This window comes from Caloenas nicobarica, chromosome 7 (assembly GCF_036013445.1).
Source record: "Caloenas nicobarica isolate bCalNic1 chromosome 7, bCalNic1.hap1, whole genome shotgun sequence".
Taxonomy (NCBI): domain Eukaryota; kingdom Metazoa; phylum Chordata; class Aves; order Columbiformes; family Columbidae; genus Caloenas; species Caloenas nicobarica.
The window spans coordinates 26,549,467-26,568,499 of record NC_088251.1 but is presented as its reverse complement, the minus strand read 5'-3'; the positions used below and the strand labels follow the sequence as shown (position 1 = coordinate 26,568,499).

General features: G+C 37.3%; 1 protein-coding gene across 1 annotated transcript in view; it reads left to right on the top strand.

Moving 5' to 3' along the window:
* NRG3 (neuregulin 3) overlaps positions 1 to 19,033 on the top strand; it is a 391,269-nt gene that overhangs the window by 352,682 nt on the left and 19,554 nt on the right. Inside the window, exons 5-6 of the mRNA XM_065639250.1 lie at positions 11,185 to 11,287; positions 16,422 to 16,548. Of these exons, the coding sequence (XP_065495322.1) occupies positions 11,185 to 11,287; positions 16,422 to 16,548 (230 nt within the window). The remainder of the gene's footprint in view (positions 1 to 11,184; positions 11,288 to 16,421; positions 16,549 to 19,033) is intronic.

The window sequence follows — 19,033 nt, the reverse complement described above, 5'->3', positions numbered from 1 at the left end:
AAGAATACCTGGAAGTGGATTTTTGGTTCAATAAGAACAATTTGAGACAAAATATAAGAGGAAAGCTCGCATCTGAATGACAGATCTTGTTCCAGCCAGCATGTAGCAATGGGAAGACAGGCACATTCTGGGTTTACACCAGTATGACTCTACATTTTCAGTGAAATTTTCTTGCATGTTTCAAAGTAGACCAGAATCAGTCCCACACTTCCTAGTGATTATTGCTTTACTCTGCACAAGAGTTCCAGCAGGTGGATTTCCCAGATTAATCCATCAAAAACACTTTTTAAGTGTTTCCAACTCAAAAACGTGTCTAAATAAGGTGGCACTACCCAGAAAGATTTAATAAAACTTCAAGTGAGAAATGTTGGGGGTTGAGGAATGTCAGTCTGACAGGTTCTTGAATCTAGTTCCCAGCTATTAACTTAGTATAAACATATACATTTGTATTTGTTATATATATAATATATATAAACAAAACTGTTTTAGAGGAAGAGACATCTAAACTGAGATTTGATGTCTCCTTTATCGTTAGCAACTGAGGAATCTGTAAATCCTTAGTTTTTTAATGACAATTTATCCATTTATCTTAGCTCATAACTAGCATTTTTGCATACCACCTCTGCATTCTCTAACAATGGTGTGAAAACTGTAATTGATAATGGCAATAAGTTGGCAACTTGATGAATCATGTGTTTTCTGATTGTTTCTTGGAGTAGGTATATGATGTATACCATTAAGATGATAAGAAGGGTCATCTGAAGGAATCACGTTTCTACTCCTGCTCAGAGAAGCAAAACAGATAGGAGTTGTCAAAGAGGATATATGAATGTGGAAAGACAATGCATTTTTCTTGGCTTTAGCAACACCTGACAGCAATGGAAAAATTCAAAGACAGTTAAGATGTGCAGAGATTTTACCTAGCTGCCTTCCAGATAATACTGCACACTGGATTTTTCCTGAATTAATGACAGGAGAATTAATCATAACTATTTAAAGCTGCTAGGAAATATGAAGGCATATAATTTTAAAGCATGGGTAACTTCAGATGTAGGGGAGAGAACAATGACTTAGTGCCACAGACAGCAGGTTGGCCAGCAAGGAAGCCTCTTTGTGTAGAATTTCAGTTGCAACCATAAAGGCACCTCCATGAACTCTCACACCTCTTCCATGGCATCAGGATCATAAGCAGCACTGTCTTCTGCAGTCCCTGATATTGTGTTCTTTCACCTTTTGCTTTCATGCCATCCAACGCACCAGTGTCACCTCCTGCCTCCCCGTCAGCCCACTCAGCGCTATCCGAGCTCTTCAAAGTAGGCATAAAACTGGGTCTCAGGCAACCCCAAGGAGGCCAAGTTATTGCATGCTCTTCGCTGCATTTGCTTGGATTGTTCTGTTCAGTCTCTCCAAGTCTGCTATGTCTCTTCATTAAGCCATACTCAGAGCTGTGATGTTTCAGCAATGTTTGTCCAAGGCTCAGCACCCATTTGGCCCTATAGTCATAAGCTGTCCATCATGACTGCCACGGAAAATCATGTGAATATTTTTAAAAGATGTGAAGCTGAGGGTACAGAAAGGGCTGTCATATAAAGCATGAGTCAGAAAACACTTTGCCGTGACTACTTGGCAAAGTGAGCTTCATGCTAAAACGTGATGAAGCAGAGGTAGTGGTTACTTCTGGCATAGTGTTTCCATTTGCAATTTATAGATAAAAGTCATGACCAGAGATGTTACAAAGCACATTAAAAGCTGCCCTGTGCTGCCAGCGTTGCTATCATGTATGACAGCTCCTGGATTGTAATAGCCACCCAGGCACTCCGTAGAAATGTTTATTACTGGTACTCCCAACTTGGCTTCACTTCAAAATGATTGACATTGGTGTAGTATGTCCTTCAGCTTGCCACACAGTGACCATGTAAAGCTGCTGCCTTTCATGCAGTCATAAGATAATTCAAATTTAGAGAGACGTCAGGAGCTGCCTAGTCAACCAGCTGGGTGCCAGAAACCTCCATGGGTGGACACTGCATGGATTCGCTGGGCAGTCTGCTCCACCACACAGCTGTACTCATGGGAAAGAGTTTTTCCTCATATCCAGTGTGAAACTCTCTTGTTTCAAATACTGTCTGGTTTGTATTATACTCCTGCCACACACCACTGTCTCCATCGTCTCAGTAATGTTCTCAGGGTCAGAGATAATTTGATATTTATTTATTTTTTAAACTTACTTTTAACTTTAAATTCATTGCATGTGTCATTCTGAAAATACTTTTGCTATTGCTGAATTTAATTTCTTATTCTTTGATAGATTATAAGATGCTATGTATGGGTTTGGATAACCATGCGTCTTTTCGAAGTGGCAGGTTTATAGACTTTTTTCTGACACTTTGTGCGCTTCACTTGTGAAAAAAAAAAAACCAGCATATGTAAGGGATTTTGAAATTTTAAAATCTATTAGCAAAAAATGTATTTGTGTTTATGTACATTCTTATCCTTAAGCATGCATTTCCATCCCTTTGAGCTATGATTTGCACATGTGTGTAAAACCCACTTGAATATATTAATACATAGAGATTGGACTATATATTGCTTTTTGTATATATCTGACAGAAGGAAGAGAAGTTACAAAAATAAGTAAAACTGTGTTCTCAACTACTTTAAGATCTTTCTTTTCACTGGGAACACTGTTAGGATGTATTATTGATGTCATGCAATATGTGAGTTGCTTAAGATTTTAAGCATCTTCTTCAGTCCTCCTTAAGCAAAGGAATGTGGTAAGGCTTGTGCTGTGGCAGTCCCAGCAGTCACGTACACATGCATGTTGGCACTTGAGCAAACTTGGTTTTGGCAGCTCACTGCCTACCTGCAGCCACTGCCAAATGCACGAAGTGGATCTTGTAACGCGGATAAGCGTGGGGGGCGCGCTGCTAGACATTTTGTGGGCTGAGGGCTTGGTTGTGTCTTAAGGCTGCTATTCATATTAGTAAGCATCTGCCATTGCTTAAAGTCCAACTGGATGCATTATCCCTCGTCTTGGGAAAAAGCCTCTGGAGGATTAAACAAGAGCGTAGCTGCTTACCATATTTACTTTTCTCTCTCTGCCAGCGTAGTCTGGTTTTCTTCGCGATGATTTACAGAGTCCAGCCTAGACTTGTGTGTTGCAGTCATCATGCACATGATGTGACATGGACCTTGCTGATGGGAATATTTTGTGACAAGCTGACAGGGATGTTGTTGCACCTGTAGAAGTGAGGGACAATGTACACAAACCAGATCTCTTGGCTCACGGAGCAGGTAGGGGAAATCAGCAGAACAAGTCATGGGTGCATAAGCATGTGGTCCCTTAATCCTCCACATATGTGGGAGCTTTGAGTGTGGATGGCTTCAAGGGGAACAGATTGACACGACACACTGTGAAGGACACTTCTTCACCTCCCTCTGGCATTCTCTCCTCATCACATCCATCCCTGGTCACTGGCTTGTGAGGCGAAGCTAGGTCAAGGAGTTGGGGCTTGGAAAAAAAAGGTGGTAATGCATAAATACATAGTCCTATGCCTGCAGTCTTGTTCAGAAACTATTGTACTTCAGTAGCAACACAGTGTCCTTGTCATGTATTTCTGCAGCTGACTAAGCCTTTGTCCTTATCCTCTGTGCCATCACCCTCCAGAGCTTTTCCAGGTAGAACACCATGTTTGTGTTTCAGTGTACAAAAAAGAAAATAAAAAAATATTTCAAGTTATTAATGATAATTTTCTATTGTTCTCTTGTCACTGCCCACACTCTATTTTTGTAAAAAAAAAAAAAAAATATATATATATATACACACATACATATAAAAACACCCTGGTTAAAACAGCAGCAGTCAAAACAGAGATAGCACTTACAATATTGCTTGAGTTACTGTGAGCGAGCTTCTGACAATGTAGGCGTCAACAATAATCATCAAATATACTTTGGCAGCTTTGATGTTAGCTTGAGATATGAGTGAAATGTTCAATACTAGCAAGTGAGCAATATATAGACTATGTAAGCCTCACCTGTGGGAGAAAGGCCAATTTGTTGGTAATAGCAGTGCAAACTCTGAGATCAAATAAAGTATCAGCTGGGAAACTAAGTCATCATTATATTAGATGTTAGCCATGCTTAGGATCTTAGCAATAACAGCTCTCATCAGCTAAGGAATTACTAAGGCAGAATTAAAGACTGCTATCGCTTTATAAAGCCATAATATTTTTATGTCATAAACCTCTCAGAAACTGTCTTTATGGAGTTACATAATCATTTAATGTTAATTTTTTTAATGTGTATCTGATGCAATGCATATTGCATTTAATGGTCTTTGGATTGGTCCCTACATATGTATATATATCTTAAGAAACCATGATACGTTCTGCAATAACTCAAGTAAGAAGCTTGTGTCTAAATGTCCTTCCCTCTGCTTCCTCTGTTTACCACCACGGAGTATGGTTGAACCAGGGCCTCAGAAGAGCTGAGCATGGACTCATGCTCAGCTGAGCGTCAACTTTGCAAAAATAGAAGGCTATATTACAAGAATAATGAAAGCTGAACAGAAGTTTTGCTTTGGAAGATTTTTCATGCTAATGAAGGGGAGAAAAGATGATAGCAAAGACATTTTTAAAGTGCAGAACTGTGTTTGCTTACAAGATTTACAATAAAAAATAAGGAAAAGAAAGGAAGATAACAAAATCGGAGAGGGAAGATGAAGGGATGTGCCAAGAAGCAGCCAAAAATTAAGACAGGAAAAAAGGATGAGTCGTCATTCTGGAGCAGGATAGTATACCATTTTCCCCCCCACTTAAGACTCTCATGTAGAATTTCAGATCTTAGACACTCTGTCAAAGACAGAGAGAGCAAGGGAATAATAGTGTCTGTGGGGAATCTATGGTATGGAAGAGGTCTCTAGGACCTGGCAAATAATTGATTGCCTGCAAGAATATAGGTGGAAACATCACCACTGAAAAAACCTCAAAACTAAATCCGTCTGTAAAGAATGTTATTTAATTTAAAAAATCATTTTATATTTGTAATATTTTCCAATCTTAATGCTTTTGTCATTATGTGTGTATTATGAAAGACCAGATACGTTTTTCTGTACAATGCAGAAGATGTTGCAAATTTCTTTGTTCCATGGAAGACCAGTAGGTAACATTCAGACTACGAAATGTATTATAGTTATGTGGATTTTCTTACCTAAATTTTAAACGGTTTCAAAACCATTATATGAGAACAGTCAGCGATGTTGTCAACACAAAGATAGCTGGAACTGTGCAGACTGTCTGCTTGCTTGGTGTTTGGCTGGGAAACTAAATTATCAGCATCTTGCATGCCCTCCTTGCCTGCCTGAATTAATCCTGTCACTGAGTGGTCTGATGGTGAAAGACCTCATTTACAGGGTTGAATTTGCATCTATTGGACTGACAGTAGAAACTGGAGGTATTAATATTAATTACTTGGAGCTGTGATTCTCAGGAAGCAAAAGTGGCATAAAGAGTAAGACTTGATGGTAGATCATGAAGTTTTAGCTATTAGATGGGAGGTTTTAGTAAAAGACAAGTGGTTCTAGCTGTTAGTTCAGTAGCTTCTAGTTTTAGCTGTTAGTTCAGTAGTGAGGTACTAGCAACGGTACTATGAAGAGGTTTTACACCGTGTAGACTTTCAGAGTGCTGCAAAGGTTTAAAAACCTCCAGATGTCCCACTGGGATTTTTTTTCAGTGTGTTTTTGCAGTTGGCTTCTTTGGTACCACTCCATTGCTATCCATTTTCTGCTGGCTGTGAGTCGCTGCTGCTGTGCCATTGGTCCTGTCCCATCCCTGTGGCTCTCTCGGTGCCACCTGTCGTGCCATCCATCATGCCAGGAAAAGATTTTTAGCTGTCAAACTCTATTAACTAGGTAACTTTTTTCCCCCTGTATCCAGACTGGAAGTTAAGTTGGGGGAGGGAGGAAGAGTGGCCTTCATTATTTGTCTTTGTCTTACACTTAGCAAACTCAAGTTAAAATATTTATAGTCAAGTTGTCTCAAAAATGAATATGATAAAACCAAGGTTAATATCTATTTTTATTCTTATTGGTATATAATAATAATGTAGTACAGGTTAGCTTTCTGTCTGTATGTTTGTGGTAGCAGAAGGTCTTAGAGAAACTTAGAATTGCTATAATAAATTCTGAAATGGAATCTTTCAAAAAGGAAAATTAGCACACACAGAGGCTGATGAGACTAAAGTAATGAATTTTGTTGATAGAAGACTGACCTTATCCATCTTAGAAATAGAATGAAAATAGATAAAGTTTGGAAAAGCATTGGATTGTCTTACTCGTAAGTTGTCAATACACAAAAACTCCTAACCAGACTTTTCCTTAAAAAGCAAAAGACTATCTCTCATCTCTTAGCTGCATATGGAGCTATTTCAAGCCAAAGATTTAGTAAATATCTTGTATTGAATGTACTGAACTAAGGCTTTGAAAGTTTGTCAGATTTGAGTTCTTGTTATAGCTGACACAAATTCACAAGTTCCTTGCAGATAAAAGGAAATTATTGTTTCTTAGGAAACCAAAGTTGAAATTATTTTACCTTCAGAATTATGATGTTGCTGTTTAAAACTATTTATCAAATTGTTACTTCATAACAAGTAGCACTTACTAAGAATATTGGCACCTCCAGTCCTTTTGTAACCACAGAAAACACTAGACATTCTTGTATTAGGTTAGCCTTTTTTTTTTTTTTTTCCCGGATAACTCTCCACTGTTTGCATTCTCCTTCTCCTCCTTCTCCTCCTTCTCCTCCTTCTCCTCCTTCTCCTCCTTCTCCTCCTTCTCCTCCTTCTCCTCCTTCTCCTCCTTCTCCTCCTTCTCCTCCTTCTCCTCCTTCTCCTCCTTCTCCTCCTTCTCCTCCTTCTCCTCCTTCTCCTCCTTCTCCTCCTTCTCCTCCTTCTCCTCCTTCTCCTCCTTCTCCTCCTTCTCCTCCTTCTCCTCCTTCTCCTCCTTCTCCTCCTTCTCCTCCTTCTCCTCCTTCTCCTCCTTCTCCTCCTTCTCCTCCTTCTCCTCCTTCTCCTTTCTTTGAGTGTTTTTTTATGGATGGATTTGATGGAAATAACTTTTCAGGAGATTTTGGTTCATTAATTTTTTGAATGAGATTTCATCTTTCACTCACCAATATAAAATAGCTGATTGAGAGCTCCGGGTTGAAGAACATACCTTTGCGTCTCTTTTCATGATGAGTCTTTAGCTTTATACTTAATTCATTGCTTCATTATGATGTTCCATGCAAAACTAGTGCTGATGCAGCACTAATATTATAGGATCAAGTACTCAAAATAGGTCAGTCAAACAGGTTGAATACTCATCTCTTTTCTGCCTCTGTGTACAAAGAAAATGATCTCACTAGTGTTAAATACCAACAGTCAAAGAATGTGAAATATCATGCAATTATAATATATAATGGGCTACATCTATTTCACTTCGCTTTCATTAAGATCCTTCTGCTGTGGATGTTCTGTAAGTACAAGAAAATGAATTTTGTTAATCTTCATTACAATCAGAATCATTGAACAGTTCTTCCCAAGAGAGAATCACTATCAGAACAATGAAGTGCTTTATGAACTTTTGCCAGCAGAAGTCAGTTTGCTCTGGTTCCAGTTTGAAAAGTGAATTCATGCAATTAACCTTGACTCTCCCCTTTCCATAAACAATAGTAGGTACAAACTTCCACTCCTAATTTGTAAACCCAAGTGTTCTGAAGCCCTTTTAAAAGGAGAATTCTACCCAGACAGATAATAGTTGAAGGAATAGAACTCAGTGTCTAATAAAGGTAGCTGAGAATTAGAATAAAACATTGTATTTTGAATGAAGTAATGCATATGCTCTCAAACATGTTGGAACAGAATTATATGCAGCAGGCTACTGTACTTTATATGTTTGCATAGACTTTATTTCTTTAGAGGTTAATGTGTTTATATTAAATTTTTTCATGATACTCACTGGAATGGAAGAGGCAATATTATCCTCATGGTTACAGAAAGAACAAGGATCTTGACTTACTCAAGGTCAAATAAGAAATTTGTGAACTGTGGCTTGTAGCATTTCAACTGTTAAATTGTTCTGCCTTAGCACAAGCTACAGCATATGGCAGCAAGTCTGTACAGTAGGTTTTTGCTAGTGAAAGAATAGAGAAAACTCTTGGGAGAGTTCGAAGTCTGATGCTGAGGCAATCACAGATTTTGTGGAACATGCAGGCTTTTTTTATTCTCTTTACGAATTAAATTTAGGATGCCTTACATAGTTCAGTGCTTGTCACACATAAATCTAAGTATATTGAAAAATATGTTTTAACTACTCTCTTCCCTTTTAACTTATGAGAATCCGTATTTTATTGGAAATCTTGATATTGTGTATGGAGTTTCCATGTAAGCCTTCCCTGTTATTGTATATGGGACTTTGAGGATGCAGGACACCAACGGAAGTGTAAGGGGCAAATGATTCTATTGAAGTTCGCCTCAGTATGGAGGTTCTGGCTCTGCAGGACATATCAATACAATATGACACATTAAGAGTGCAAGTTTCCTGGTGAAAAATAAGTCATAGAATTATTTTAATTGGCATTTATCAATGGGAGAAAGTATGTGGAAAGCAATTGTTCGTCGTACATACCAATGGCAAAATACTGGGTTTTTCCACATTTATTCTGTAGCATGTTGTTACTTGCAGCAATACAGAGCAGGTCCGTTGTGGGGATGGGAGTGAGGAAGTTAAGGGAATACTGAATGCTGTTGGGGTTTGTGGTGTTTTTAGGGCTGGGAGTAAAAACTTCAGCAGAAAAATTATTCTGCACATTTATTCGTCATTGGGGTTTTTTTGGTTGGGGGGGGTTTGTTTGTGGTGGGGTTTTTTTTGGTTGGTTGATTGTTTTTTTATAGAGCAAAGCTTAAGTAATGCATTCATATGGTAATGTTGTCATTTCCCAGTTGGCTCAGTTTGAATATTCAGTAATTATTCTCTGTGATGCTTGTGACCATATTGAGATTTTATTCAAGAGCCATTGAAATAAGCACCACAAGGGGGAAAGCTACTATTTTTGTTCTGTTATCATTTTGCTGAGGCCACATGCACAATGCTGTTCTTCTTTGAAATACCTTTCAAAGATATTTCAATGAATTCAGAAAATAGGCAACAGAACTAGAAGATCCAGTGATTATGGCTCATAATGACGATGTGGATTTAGTTGCTAACAAAGCCTAACATAGTCTGTATTAATTAACGAAATTATTTTTTCTCAGTAATATGGCTAGAAACGTATGTGATTGTTTCTCAGGGACCTTCTACCAGTGTTCTTCCTTTTATAACAAAATCACAAAGAAGAGGCAAGTTTCAGCTTATTTGCATAACAGAACTACCATATCCTTTAGAACTGCCAATTGTGAGAAAAATGTGCCTATTGTACACTTTTTAATCCTCTAAAAACTTAGGTGTATACTTCAGTGGGTCTTTCCACATACATAAAGCAGGCAGATGACAGCCTTTAAGAATAAATTTTAAAGAGCAAGAGAACAAAATCCCCGAAACCCTAGTACCTGGAATATGGCATATATTTTTTTTTTTTTTGTAACAGGCAGATGAAATTTGACTATGATGTGAGTCCTGGAAGAAAATTTCCTTCCACATGTCGCCAGTAGTCATTTTGTGTTTCATAATGGTGGGTAGCAAATGTGTGAGATAAACTTAGAAAAGGAGCAGCTAAGGCATGAGAAGTCATGGAGTGATGTGACAGAGGTGAAAGGAGAGAGACAGTTTTGTAGCAGGAATGAAAATAAGGAAGAATCAGTACTATAAATAAAAACGGGCTAGATGTAACAGAGCATACAGTGGATGGGGACTTCTCCATGAGAACTTGGCCTTTCAAGAGCCTTCATGTCCCCTGTGATGCTGTCTTGTCTTTTATTTCTGGGAAGATCTTTCTTTCCATTTTTTTTTTTTTTAAACAAAATAGCCTGCATCTAAACAGTTTATTGTTTTATTTTTTGACACTGTGGTCTGTGATTGTATTTCTGTTGGTGTAGGTTACATATTTCATATAATTTGGATGCTTGGTGGAATTTGTGTTCTGTAGTCTTAACTCCTCAGCAGGAATATCCAGGAATATCCATGGCAGTTTATATTTTCCTTTTTAGCAGAAATATTTTCTTGGCTGCTCATTAAATGAGGAATCTTCTCCCTGGAGCATTTATTTCAATATAATTTAACTAAGGTGATTTACTTCACAAGGAATATATGAATATATGTGAATAAAAAGAGACTTATCATAATTTCAGTCACACTTTAGATTACCTTGGGAAGTTTGTTGCAGTATGTAAATACATCTATGCACAAGTTGAAGCGCATCATCAACTAAGGAGAAGGAACTTTCAGGTCTACTCTGTTTCTATGCATTTATTTTCTACACCTTTTTATTCTGTGAGAGCAAAAGTGCTTTGCAGTACTTAGCTATAGTCTTCTGCTTTATTTAAAGGCCCTATTCAGTACACCTTGGCTGGAGAGGATCTCAGCTGTGGCGTACATGTTTAGAGCAACAGTGAGGATAAATCAAAGCAATAATGAGGGAGACCTTCAAAGTTTGCAGAGAGAGACAGGTTACATTTTTATCAGTAAGAAGATTGGTTGGTTGGTTGGTTGGTTTGTTTGTTTTAAAAAAGGCCAATGTGAAAGATTAGATAATGGAAAAATGCTTAACTGATTAAATTTTAAGATGTTGGATACAAAAAATTGTGGAGTCCAATACATAAATAAAGATTTAAAGGATATAAAAATGAACAACTGATGGGTCTTGCCTGAAGCCAGAACTCCATGGTTGTAGAGCTCTTTATCCTATTGACAGCAGAAGCTTTCTAAAAAAGCTGAAAAAAATGTAGAGCAGAGAAAATACTAAACTATCCTAATTTTTCTTATTACATATCTCTGTCTGTATTGGAACCATTTTCTAAAATTTTTCCAGGAGGCCACAACTTGTTTAGATGAGAGATTCAGAGAAGCATCTATTCTGTTGAGGAGTTGGCCTACCCAGACCTCCAAATCTCTAGTATCTCTCCATCATTAGTGCAACCATGATGTGCTGAAATCCACTTTTTGCAAGTATTGTCTTCTGATGCTTTCATAATTCTCACTTTTGCTGTTCACAGAGAGCGAAGAAGTGTACCAGCGCCAGGTGCTGTCCATTTCCTGTATCGTCTTTGGCCTAGTCGTAGTGGGCATGCTTTGTGCAGCGTTCTACTTCAAAACAAAGTAAGAGCCTTCAGCTAGCATGTTTGTTATTTAGCTTCTGTCCTTTTTACAGCTTTACAAATCTTCGGTTTTTCCCTTCCCTTTGAAGCCGTTGTTATCTTCTATGGACAGGTTAGAGCAGTTCCTCAAGGCTAGACTACGTCCAAAAAAAAAAGAAAAGTAAACAGGAGTCATATGTGTTAATGTTCCTATTTTTTTAATCTCAGGAAACAAGAGATTGTGTCCTTTACAGTTATTTTTTGTCAATAATAATTTTGTGTCTTTTACTATCAGTGCAATAATAACTGACATCTTTTCAAAAGAAAAGTTTAAACATACCATCTACTTTTTGCATTTCATTTCAAACCCCTGAATGTCCCTTTTGTTTCTGTATGCTGAGAAAAAATGTAAAGTTAGAAATGCAGGAAGATAAAAATTCACTGCAGATATCTGTAACCTGTAGCTAGTAGTTGTAAACTGCTGATGTAGTTGCATAATGAGTATCTGAAATGCACAAGCACATTGAACTATCCAAGTATGGTGGAATCATCTGTACTAAATTATTTTCAAGGGAAATACTTTCCACTCTGTTATTTATCTTCCCAACTGAACATTAGTTTAAAATATTTATTGTTATGTGTGTAATTTGAGTTGCAAAAACTTCATAGCAATTACATGATGTGCTTGTCAGTGCCACTGTATCTATAAATATGTTCTGTATGGTTGTCATCCCTCATTCTTGTTCCAGCTGGAGCTAATGAGAGAACACATATCAATATAAATAGTACCTGCATGAGGTTGGTCACAGTGGCTGAGCATCAAAAATGTGGAGGTTTGTCCTATTTAAAGGTCTGGAAGCTTATGTGAATCTTCCTTTTTAGAATTTATTTTAATGGTTAGGAAATCTGATGAGGACTACTCTTTTTTTTAATTTTTTTTTATTTTTTTTTTTAAATAAGAAGACAGACATTTCTATCAGGAAAAAAAGGAAGTCTGAAAAGTCACCAGGCCTTTTTTTCCCCTTTTTCTTCCCCTCAAACTTCAGGGGTAGTTTGTGCATTATTTGAGTGAAGATTTGAGTTCGTTCATCTTTCATCTAAACACTCCTACCTCTTATAATGTGGAATTTTGTTTAATTTTTCTTTGGACCTGGAGTATGACACTGATGCTAGCCGGGAGGATGCTGTGGCAGGACAGTTCCTCTCTGCAAGCTCCTTGGTTGTAGTATAAATTGTGAGCAGAGAGAGCCATTTTGCCACTGCATTAGAAATGTCATTATGCTTTATAGATCTGCAGAAGAAAGAAAGAGATAACAAGGTGTTCCTGTTCTTCCTGGAAAGGCTTGGGGTTTTTTCGGAAAAGCAGAATGGGGTTGTCATCTGGAAGAACCTGCAGGCAACAACTGAGCACAGTGTGAATAAAATGTCCCTCTGTTGTTCAGCTGTCCCCTTCTTGGTTTTGCACTGCTGTAGGGAGTGGTGGAGAGCTGGTTTGGAATAGCCTTCAGAGTACCAAGATTTTGATGAGGTGGTGAGGAGAGCTGTGTCTAAAAATAATGAGTAGAAATAACGCTTCAAAGATGAAGTCACAGGACAATACCGCTTCATATCTCGGCAAGAGGTTGGGGTGTTGGATTTGGTTCTTTCTCTGCATTATAAATATGATAGTTAAGAGTTACTGGGAAGAGCTGAAGTGTGCTTATGCCAGATTCCGAGAACTGAAGTTTGAAAAGTAATGAGAAAATGAGCACCTCCAGTTCAGTCAAGATCTTATCAAATATGTGAAACGGTAATGGTAAAACACTAATCAGTCCCTAACTCCCTGGCTGTGACTCCGTCTGGCGAACTGTCAAAAAATTAATTAAGTGTCTAGGCTGGGTTGCATAGAGGCCACGTAAAACAATATCGTAACTGTGACATTGGCCAGTGTCTTAAGGGTGTAAAACCCAACAAATATAAGTACCTCAACCCTTATGATGTTAGCTTTTAGTGAGCAGATTTTCAGGAGCTTCTTCTTCAGGCAGATCATGCTTAAGAGTTATCAAAGCATTCCTTCTGCATGGGGGATAATCCTTGCATTTAATTTGATGTATCAAAAATTTTAAAATGTTACTCACTGCTACAGAAACTCTGAATGGTGCACCCTTTAAGAAAAAGGTTTCCATGAAGACAGTGACCCTGACTTTCTTCATCTGGCAATTGTATAATACCTGCTGCTAGGAATATACACTTCCCTATGCACCATTAAATTAAAAGTTGTTCTTTAAAATAAATTCAGTCTGAGGAAGTTCAGAATTATAATTAAACCCTGTGCCCTTCCAATTATTTCTTTTAAGGTAATCAAGAAAGTATTGTAAGTGTTAGCAACAGAGGGAGAGTACAGTAATGTGCTGCTTTTTATGGCTGACTTTTATAAATGATTAGTGCCTTTATTTCTGGCTGAAGTAACAAATTATTGCCAAGCACCTCTAAAGTAGAACACATAAGGCCCACTTGTTTTGAAAACAAAAATTATAAAATAAATATAATAATCAGTGAGTAAGTTTGAATTATTAATTGTTTCTAATTTTATAACTGTGCATCCTATAGTTTAGCAAAATGAATATGCATAAACCTAATATTAATGTTAGGTTGCATGAACATAAAAGAAAATTAATTATTAGATTGTTTCTCTCAGTAAATTACCTTCAGGAATCTCAGTTGTAATGTTAAAGATTGCAGCAGTTAAGCCGAATATTCCAGTTTACTTACGTGTGTTTATAGATGTAGAAACAACTCTAAACACAGGTTTTCTAAATCAATCCAAATTAGAGTTTGAAGAATTTGTAATTTCTGTTGTTATTTTCCTGATTAAATTCTAGGAACATTTTATGTCTAGGAGAGATTCCCAAAGTCTGATGCTGTGATCCTGTTTGACTGTCATTGTTTAGACTTTATATGAAGTCTCCACTCAAAAACAGTCATCAAAAAAGACTGAATGTACCATAACCATTATGGCGACCAACATGCAAGCGGCTGGCTTTCCAGTAGGACATACATACATATATATGATTATTTCCTCAGCGTATGCAATTTAGCTGGTCAGAAAATAATTATTCATACAAACTCTAGAGTTGCTTTTAGAGATTTCGCTTGGAATTTCACGAGAAGCTAAAGAGTCCATTTTGACGTTTTAAAAATTAAATTATTTAGTTTCATTGGTTTAAAAAATGAGTAGATATCAAAAAATATTTTTAAAAGAGAGGTTTCAGAATCAACTGACTAATTCATTTAATTCAGCACTATAATCCCTCAGATTATATATCTATTCAGATTATTCTGATATTAACTTTACAAGTTGTTTTGGCTAAGGAAGATTTTTGCAAGTTTAATAAGTTTTTATGCTTGAGAAATTATTTCCTCACCCACCCATATTCATAAATCTTACTAATTAGAGCTCCTGGCTATGCTCAAAATATGCTACTCCTATGTGTAACATGCTTACTATGTAAATTCATACTTTTTCATTTGCCATACTGTTTCAAAATAGTATGTAAATAGAAAGCATAAGAGATATTTACAGAGTCCAAGATTTATTATAGTTTATGACCCGTATTCAGGAAATGTGTAATAACAAATACCTACTTCAATGCAGGTGCTTACAGCTTGTTGAATTTAAGCAAATGCTTAAATTGTGCAGTGCTGAATCATAACTAATGGACCCAAAGGCAGAGGAAATCTCATATATTTATTTTAATACAGCAAAAACCATATTATTAAAATTGAATAGCTGAACTGTGATAATTCTCACTGCTTTCTTTCATATTGAGGGAGCTTGTCCTTTCTCACAGTTTCCTCCCTTGACCACTTAAATCACTGTCTTGCACTAGACACAGACTCCACTGAAAGAAGTTAAAATGACTTTTATACTTCAGTTGGTATCAAATTCATTGGCCTGAGTCAAGTAAGATGTTATCAAACTTGACGATGTCACAAGGCTTTCAGCAGCAAAATCATCAAAAGTTTTCAAAATGTTGCTGTAGCTGCTTTGCTAAAATTTCAAGTTTTAGTATAGAAAGACTGTATTTCCTTTATTTCTCACTGCCACTTTCCTGAAATCACTTCCTTCTGAAATCTGGCTCTGTATCAATTGCTGTCCAAAAGCTGCTGGTGGCATAACAAAGTGCTGCTGGTGAGTCCTTGACGTTGCGGGGTGGTTTCCAGGGCCTTCATATGTTCGCTGCTGGAGATGCATCTGCTGGGGAGAAGAAGGAAGAAGGGAAGGAAGGAAGGAAGGAATTAAAACAGTATTGTGGAATTATTTCTCATGATCATTTAAAACTGATAGTCTCAGACAACGTAGCTTATCAAAAGACTGGAAACTGATAAAAGACCTTAAATATATTTTGATAACAGTTTTTGCCCAGGCAAGATATCTATTTGCAGAAGATTTAAAAAAATATTCAAAATAAAGTTTGCTGCCTCCTGTCCTCAATCATGTACAGAACTTTAAAACTCAGTTTGTCCATATAGTGTGGCAGAAACAGAAAGCTTTTATTAATAGTGTGATTATCTCCTGAATATTGCAAGTGATTCATCTAGTAGTATTCCCAGCTCTGACATAGTGGATCATAGTGTAATACATCAAAAACACAGCCTCAGATACTGTACTGATTTTTTTTTTCCAGGTTTAAGCATTTAAACAAAAGCTGGTCTATACAAGATAGTGGGTTATATGTGAAGTCTAATCAGCTAGCAGAAATCTTTGATTCTTCAACACTTTTTGTAGCCAACAGGGACTAATGCCTGCTGTATTTGCCAAAATCTTTCTTCCAAATCAGAGCAAAATGGTTTTTTTAATATTCAGGCCTGCTTGCAAGCTATTGTTAAGTATGTAATAGATGACCTTACAAAATTCTGCACTAAAACAACTAGCATGCTATCAGAGTCATCTGAGAATAGAAGATATTTTAAACAGAAGAGCTCTTTTTTCCTTTCTTAAGCGTTGCCAGAAAATGACCAGTGTGTTGAAATATTAGGCACTAGTGAATTAGCTCAGCTGATTAATGTAATATGGTGAAGTTTTGAATAAATGGAACCCTGGCTATAAAAATATCGTGGCTATAGTAGTAGATAAAACTAGCTCTTTCTTACATGCATTTTATTTTTTTCTGCAGGAAACAAACAAAGCAAATTCATGAACAGCTGAAAGAAACACAGAATAGGAAAACCTACAGCCTAAATGCTTCCAGCATGATGGCAAAGTCAGAGTGTATGGCACAAAGCCGAGTCCAGCTGCAAAATGTAAGTAATCCTGTCAGCTTCACCACTTAATAGCCTGGCTGTGTTCCTGCTGCTGATGGCAGCACATCGCCATCTTGCTATCAGCATCTGAGCAACGGGAACAAGAATTCTCACCTCTTTCATAAAATGTTTTCTATCACACCTGTTAATGGAAAACACTGAGCAGAGATTTTTTTTTTTTTCCTTAAGTTATTTCAATGGATTCTGGTACATTTTGTTCATGTAATAGACCTCGCTGAGCCCCTTAGCTCTGCATCCACCGGGGGAAATTACTGTTATGGTTTCCGACAATATCTGAACTGATATGTGCGGTTTATAGGTGAAGTGGGGATCCTTGATCTTAAGTGTTTTCAAGTCTTCCAATACTTAATGAATCTGCATGAAAGAACGTAGAGATTTATCACAGTTAATTCAGAGGAAATTCAAAATCTAGAACTAAATTTACATATGTAAACTAGTGCCCAAGGGAACATTGTGCAGATGGTCTTATGTTACTGGGTCTTCAGTTAAAGGAATTTTTGATACCAGAAAGAGATTAGTTTGTTCAAACTCAATTTGAAATTCATTTATTCTTTTTCTGTATATAGTTATATGTAAGTTAATACAATCCCCCAATCATGAAACATATATAAAGTGTATTTGAAATATGGAACTTGAAGATGACCAATTTATTTAGCCCTGGATGCAAGGTATTTTCCAGTTCATGTCACTCCCTTCCCCTGGTCATACACATTTAGTGCTGTCTTATTTTGAACACAGTCTTTGGAACCAATGAGAGGGATCCTGGTAGCAATATGATATGAAATCATAAAATATGTATTGAAGGCTTTCTAAATGCTTAACTCTTAAAAAAAATAAATAGCTTTCCTTACAGGGCTGACTACCTTATTTGCCAGAGACCATCAAAATAATGAGAGTTTAGCAGAAGTGAGCACTCATGCCCACAGATGTCTCAACTCCTGGTTTACATCCAATTAGTGTAGAAATAAGTGTAAAAGCGTAAGCCCTTTTAACCAATTCAGAATAAGCAGAGCCTCTATGCTATGACAGAGGCATTGTCAGAGCATTGCTTATGTTCACTAAAAGTTTTCTTTTTTTGGGAGTCGTGATATGTTTTGTAGTTCATGAAAAATATGCTATTTCAAGAAGGAAGATAGCTCCACTAAATCGACATAATCACAGTTCAGGGAACCTTGTGCAATTCTTTGTTTCACTTTCAGTTCATTCTGTCATATACTACTTTTAGCCCCTAAAAAAAGTTGTTGGGATTGTTGTTGGGTTGTAATGATAATAAAAGGTAAAGTTGTAAGGAGCTTTTGTGATCCTTTTGTTCTAACACATAAATTAGCCTTGGTTAATGCTAAGAATATGTTCTTTGCCTTTTTCTCTCTGTAATTCAGTGCAATATTTTGTCAACCCATCATCACAATGAACTATTTGATGCCTTCTGAGCAGCTGACAAACACATCAACAGCTTTATTTAAGTCTTTTTTTCTTTTACCATAACAATAACCATAATGGATGAAGTAACAGTTTGTAGATTCCAGATATTAGAGATTGAAAAGCATTATTATTATTTATTACTTTGATTCAAATTTGCTTTTCAACTTTTAATACTGTTCAGGCTGGCATTATCAGTGCTCGTAATTAACACACCGTTTTCTTGTTCTTGTGGCTGCTTGCAAGGCAGCTGTTTTCTCCTTCCCATTGATGCATTTTCCCTTTGGGAGCAAAGATACTAAGGAAGAAAAACAGAATGACCTTGTGCAGGAAGTAGCGTAACAGTGCAGGCAAATAATGGTTTCTATTGTTAGCACAATTTTAGTGCAGGAATACATGTAGGCAGTTCATGAAATATTTACAAAACTTGGCAGACTGGGGGAGGGGGGAAAGGGCAGAGTGTATGGCGAGGCAGCAGAAATTTGAAATGGTATTTTGTAGGAATGGCTGCGCAGGTCCCCATGAGAGACCAGGGATCTGCCTGGCGTGTGTCTGCTGGGTGGGACAGGGACAGGCAGTGGTGCGGGGAGGAGAAACCGGGCCGCCCGCTCCTGCACCTCCCTGCAACTCCCTTCTGCAGCTCCCACCACATGGATCAGGGGAGAAATCTTAGTTATCTTCGTTTCCAGGAGAGAACATAAATTAAGGTGGTTATTTTCTGGAGACTAGTCCTCCAGACTGGGGTTTTGGTTTATGCAGTCCTGGAAGCGTTTTTCTACTCTATGTGCTCCTCTTAGGTGGGAAATCTGTCTTGCTTGTATGCCACTGTTCTCCCTCTAAAAGATTCTCCCACGTTGTTTTCCTGCCTATTCAGAATGGATCTGATGATGCTCTCAGGTTTTTCACCCTGCTTTTCCTTCTTCTGTAGTGAAGAATATGGTATTGTAGCCCTGAGAATAGTTGCAGAAGGTTCCTTATTCTTGATGACCGTTCTAATAATGTCTATTCTGAAAGAGCCGTCACATTTAGACTCAGAGGTTGCTAC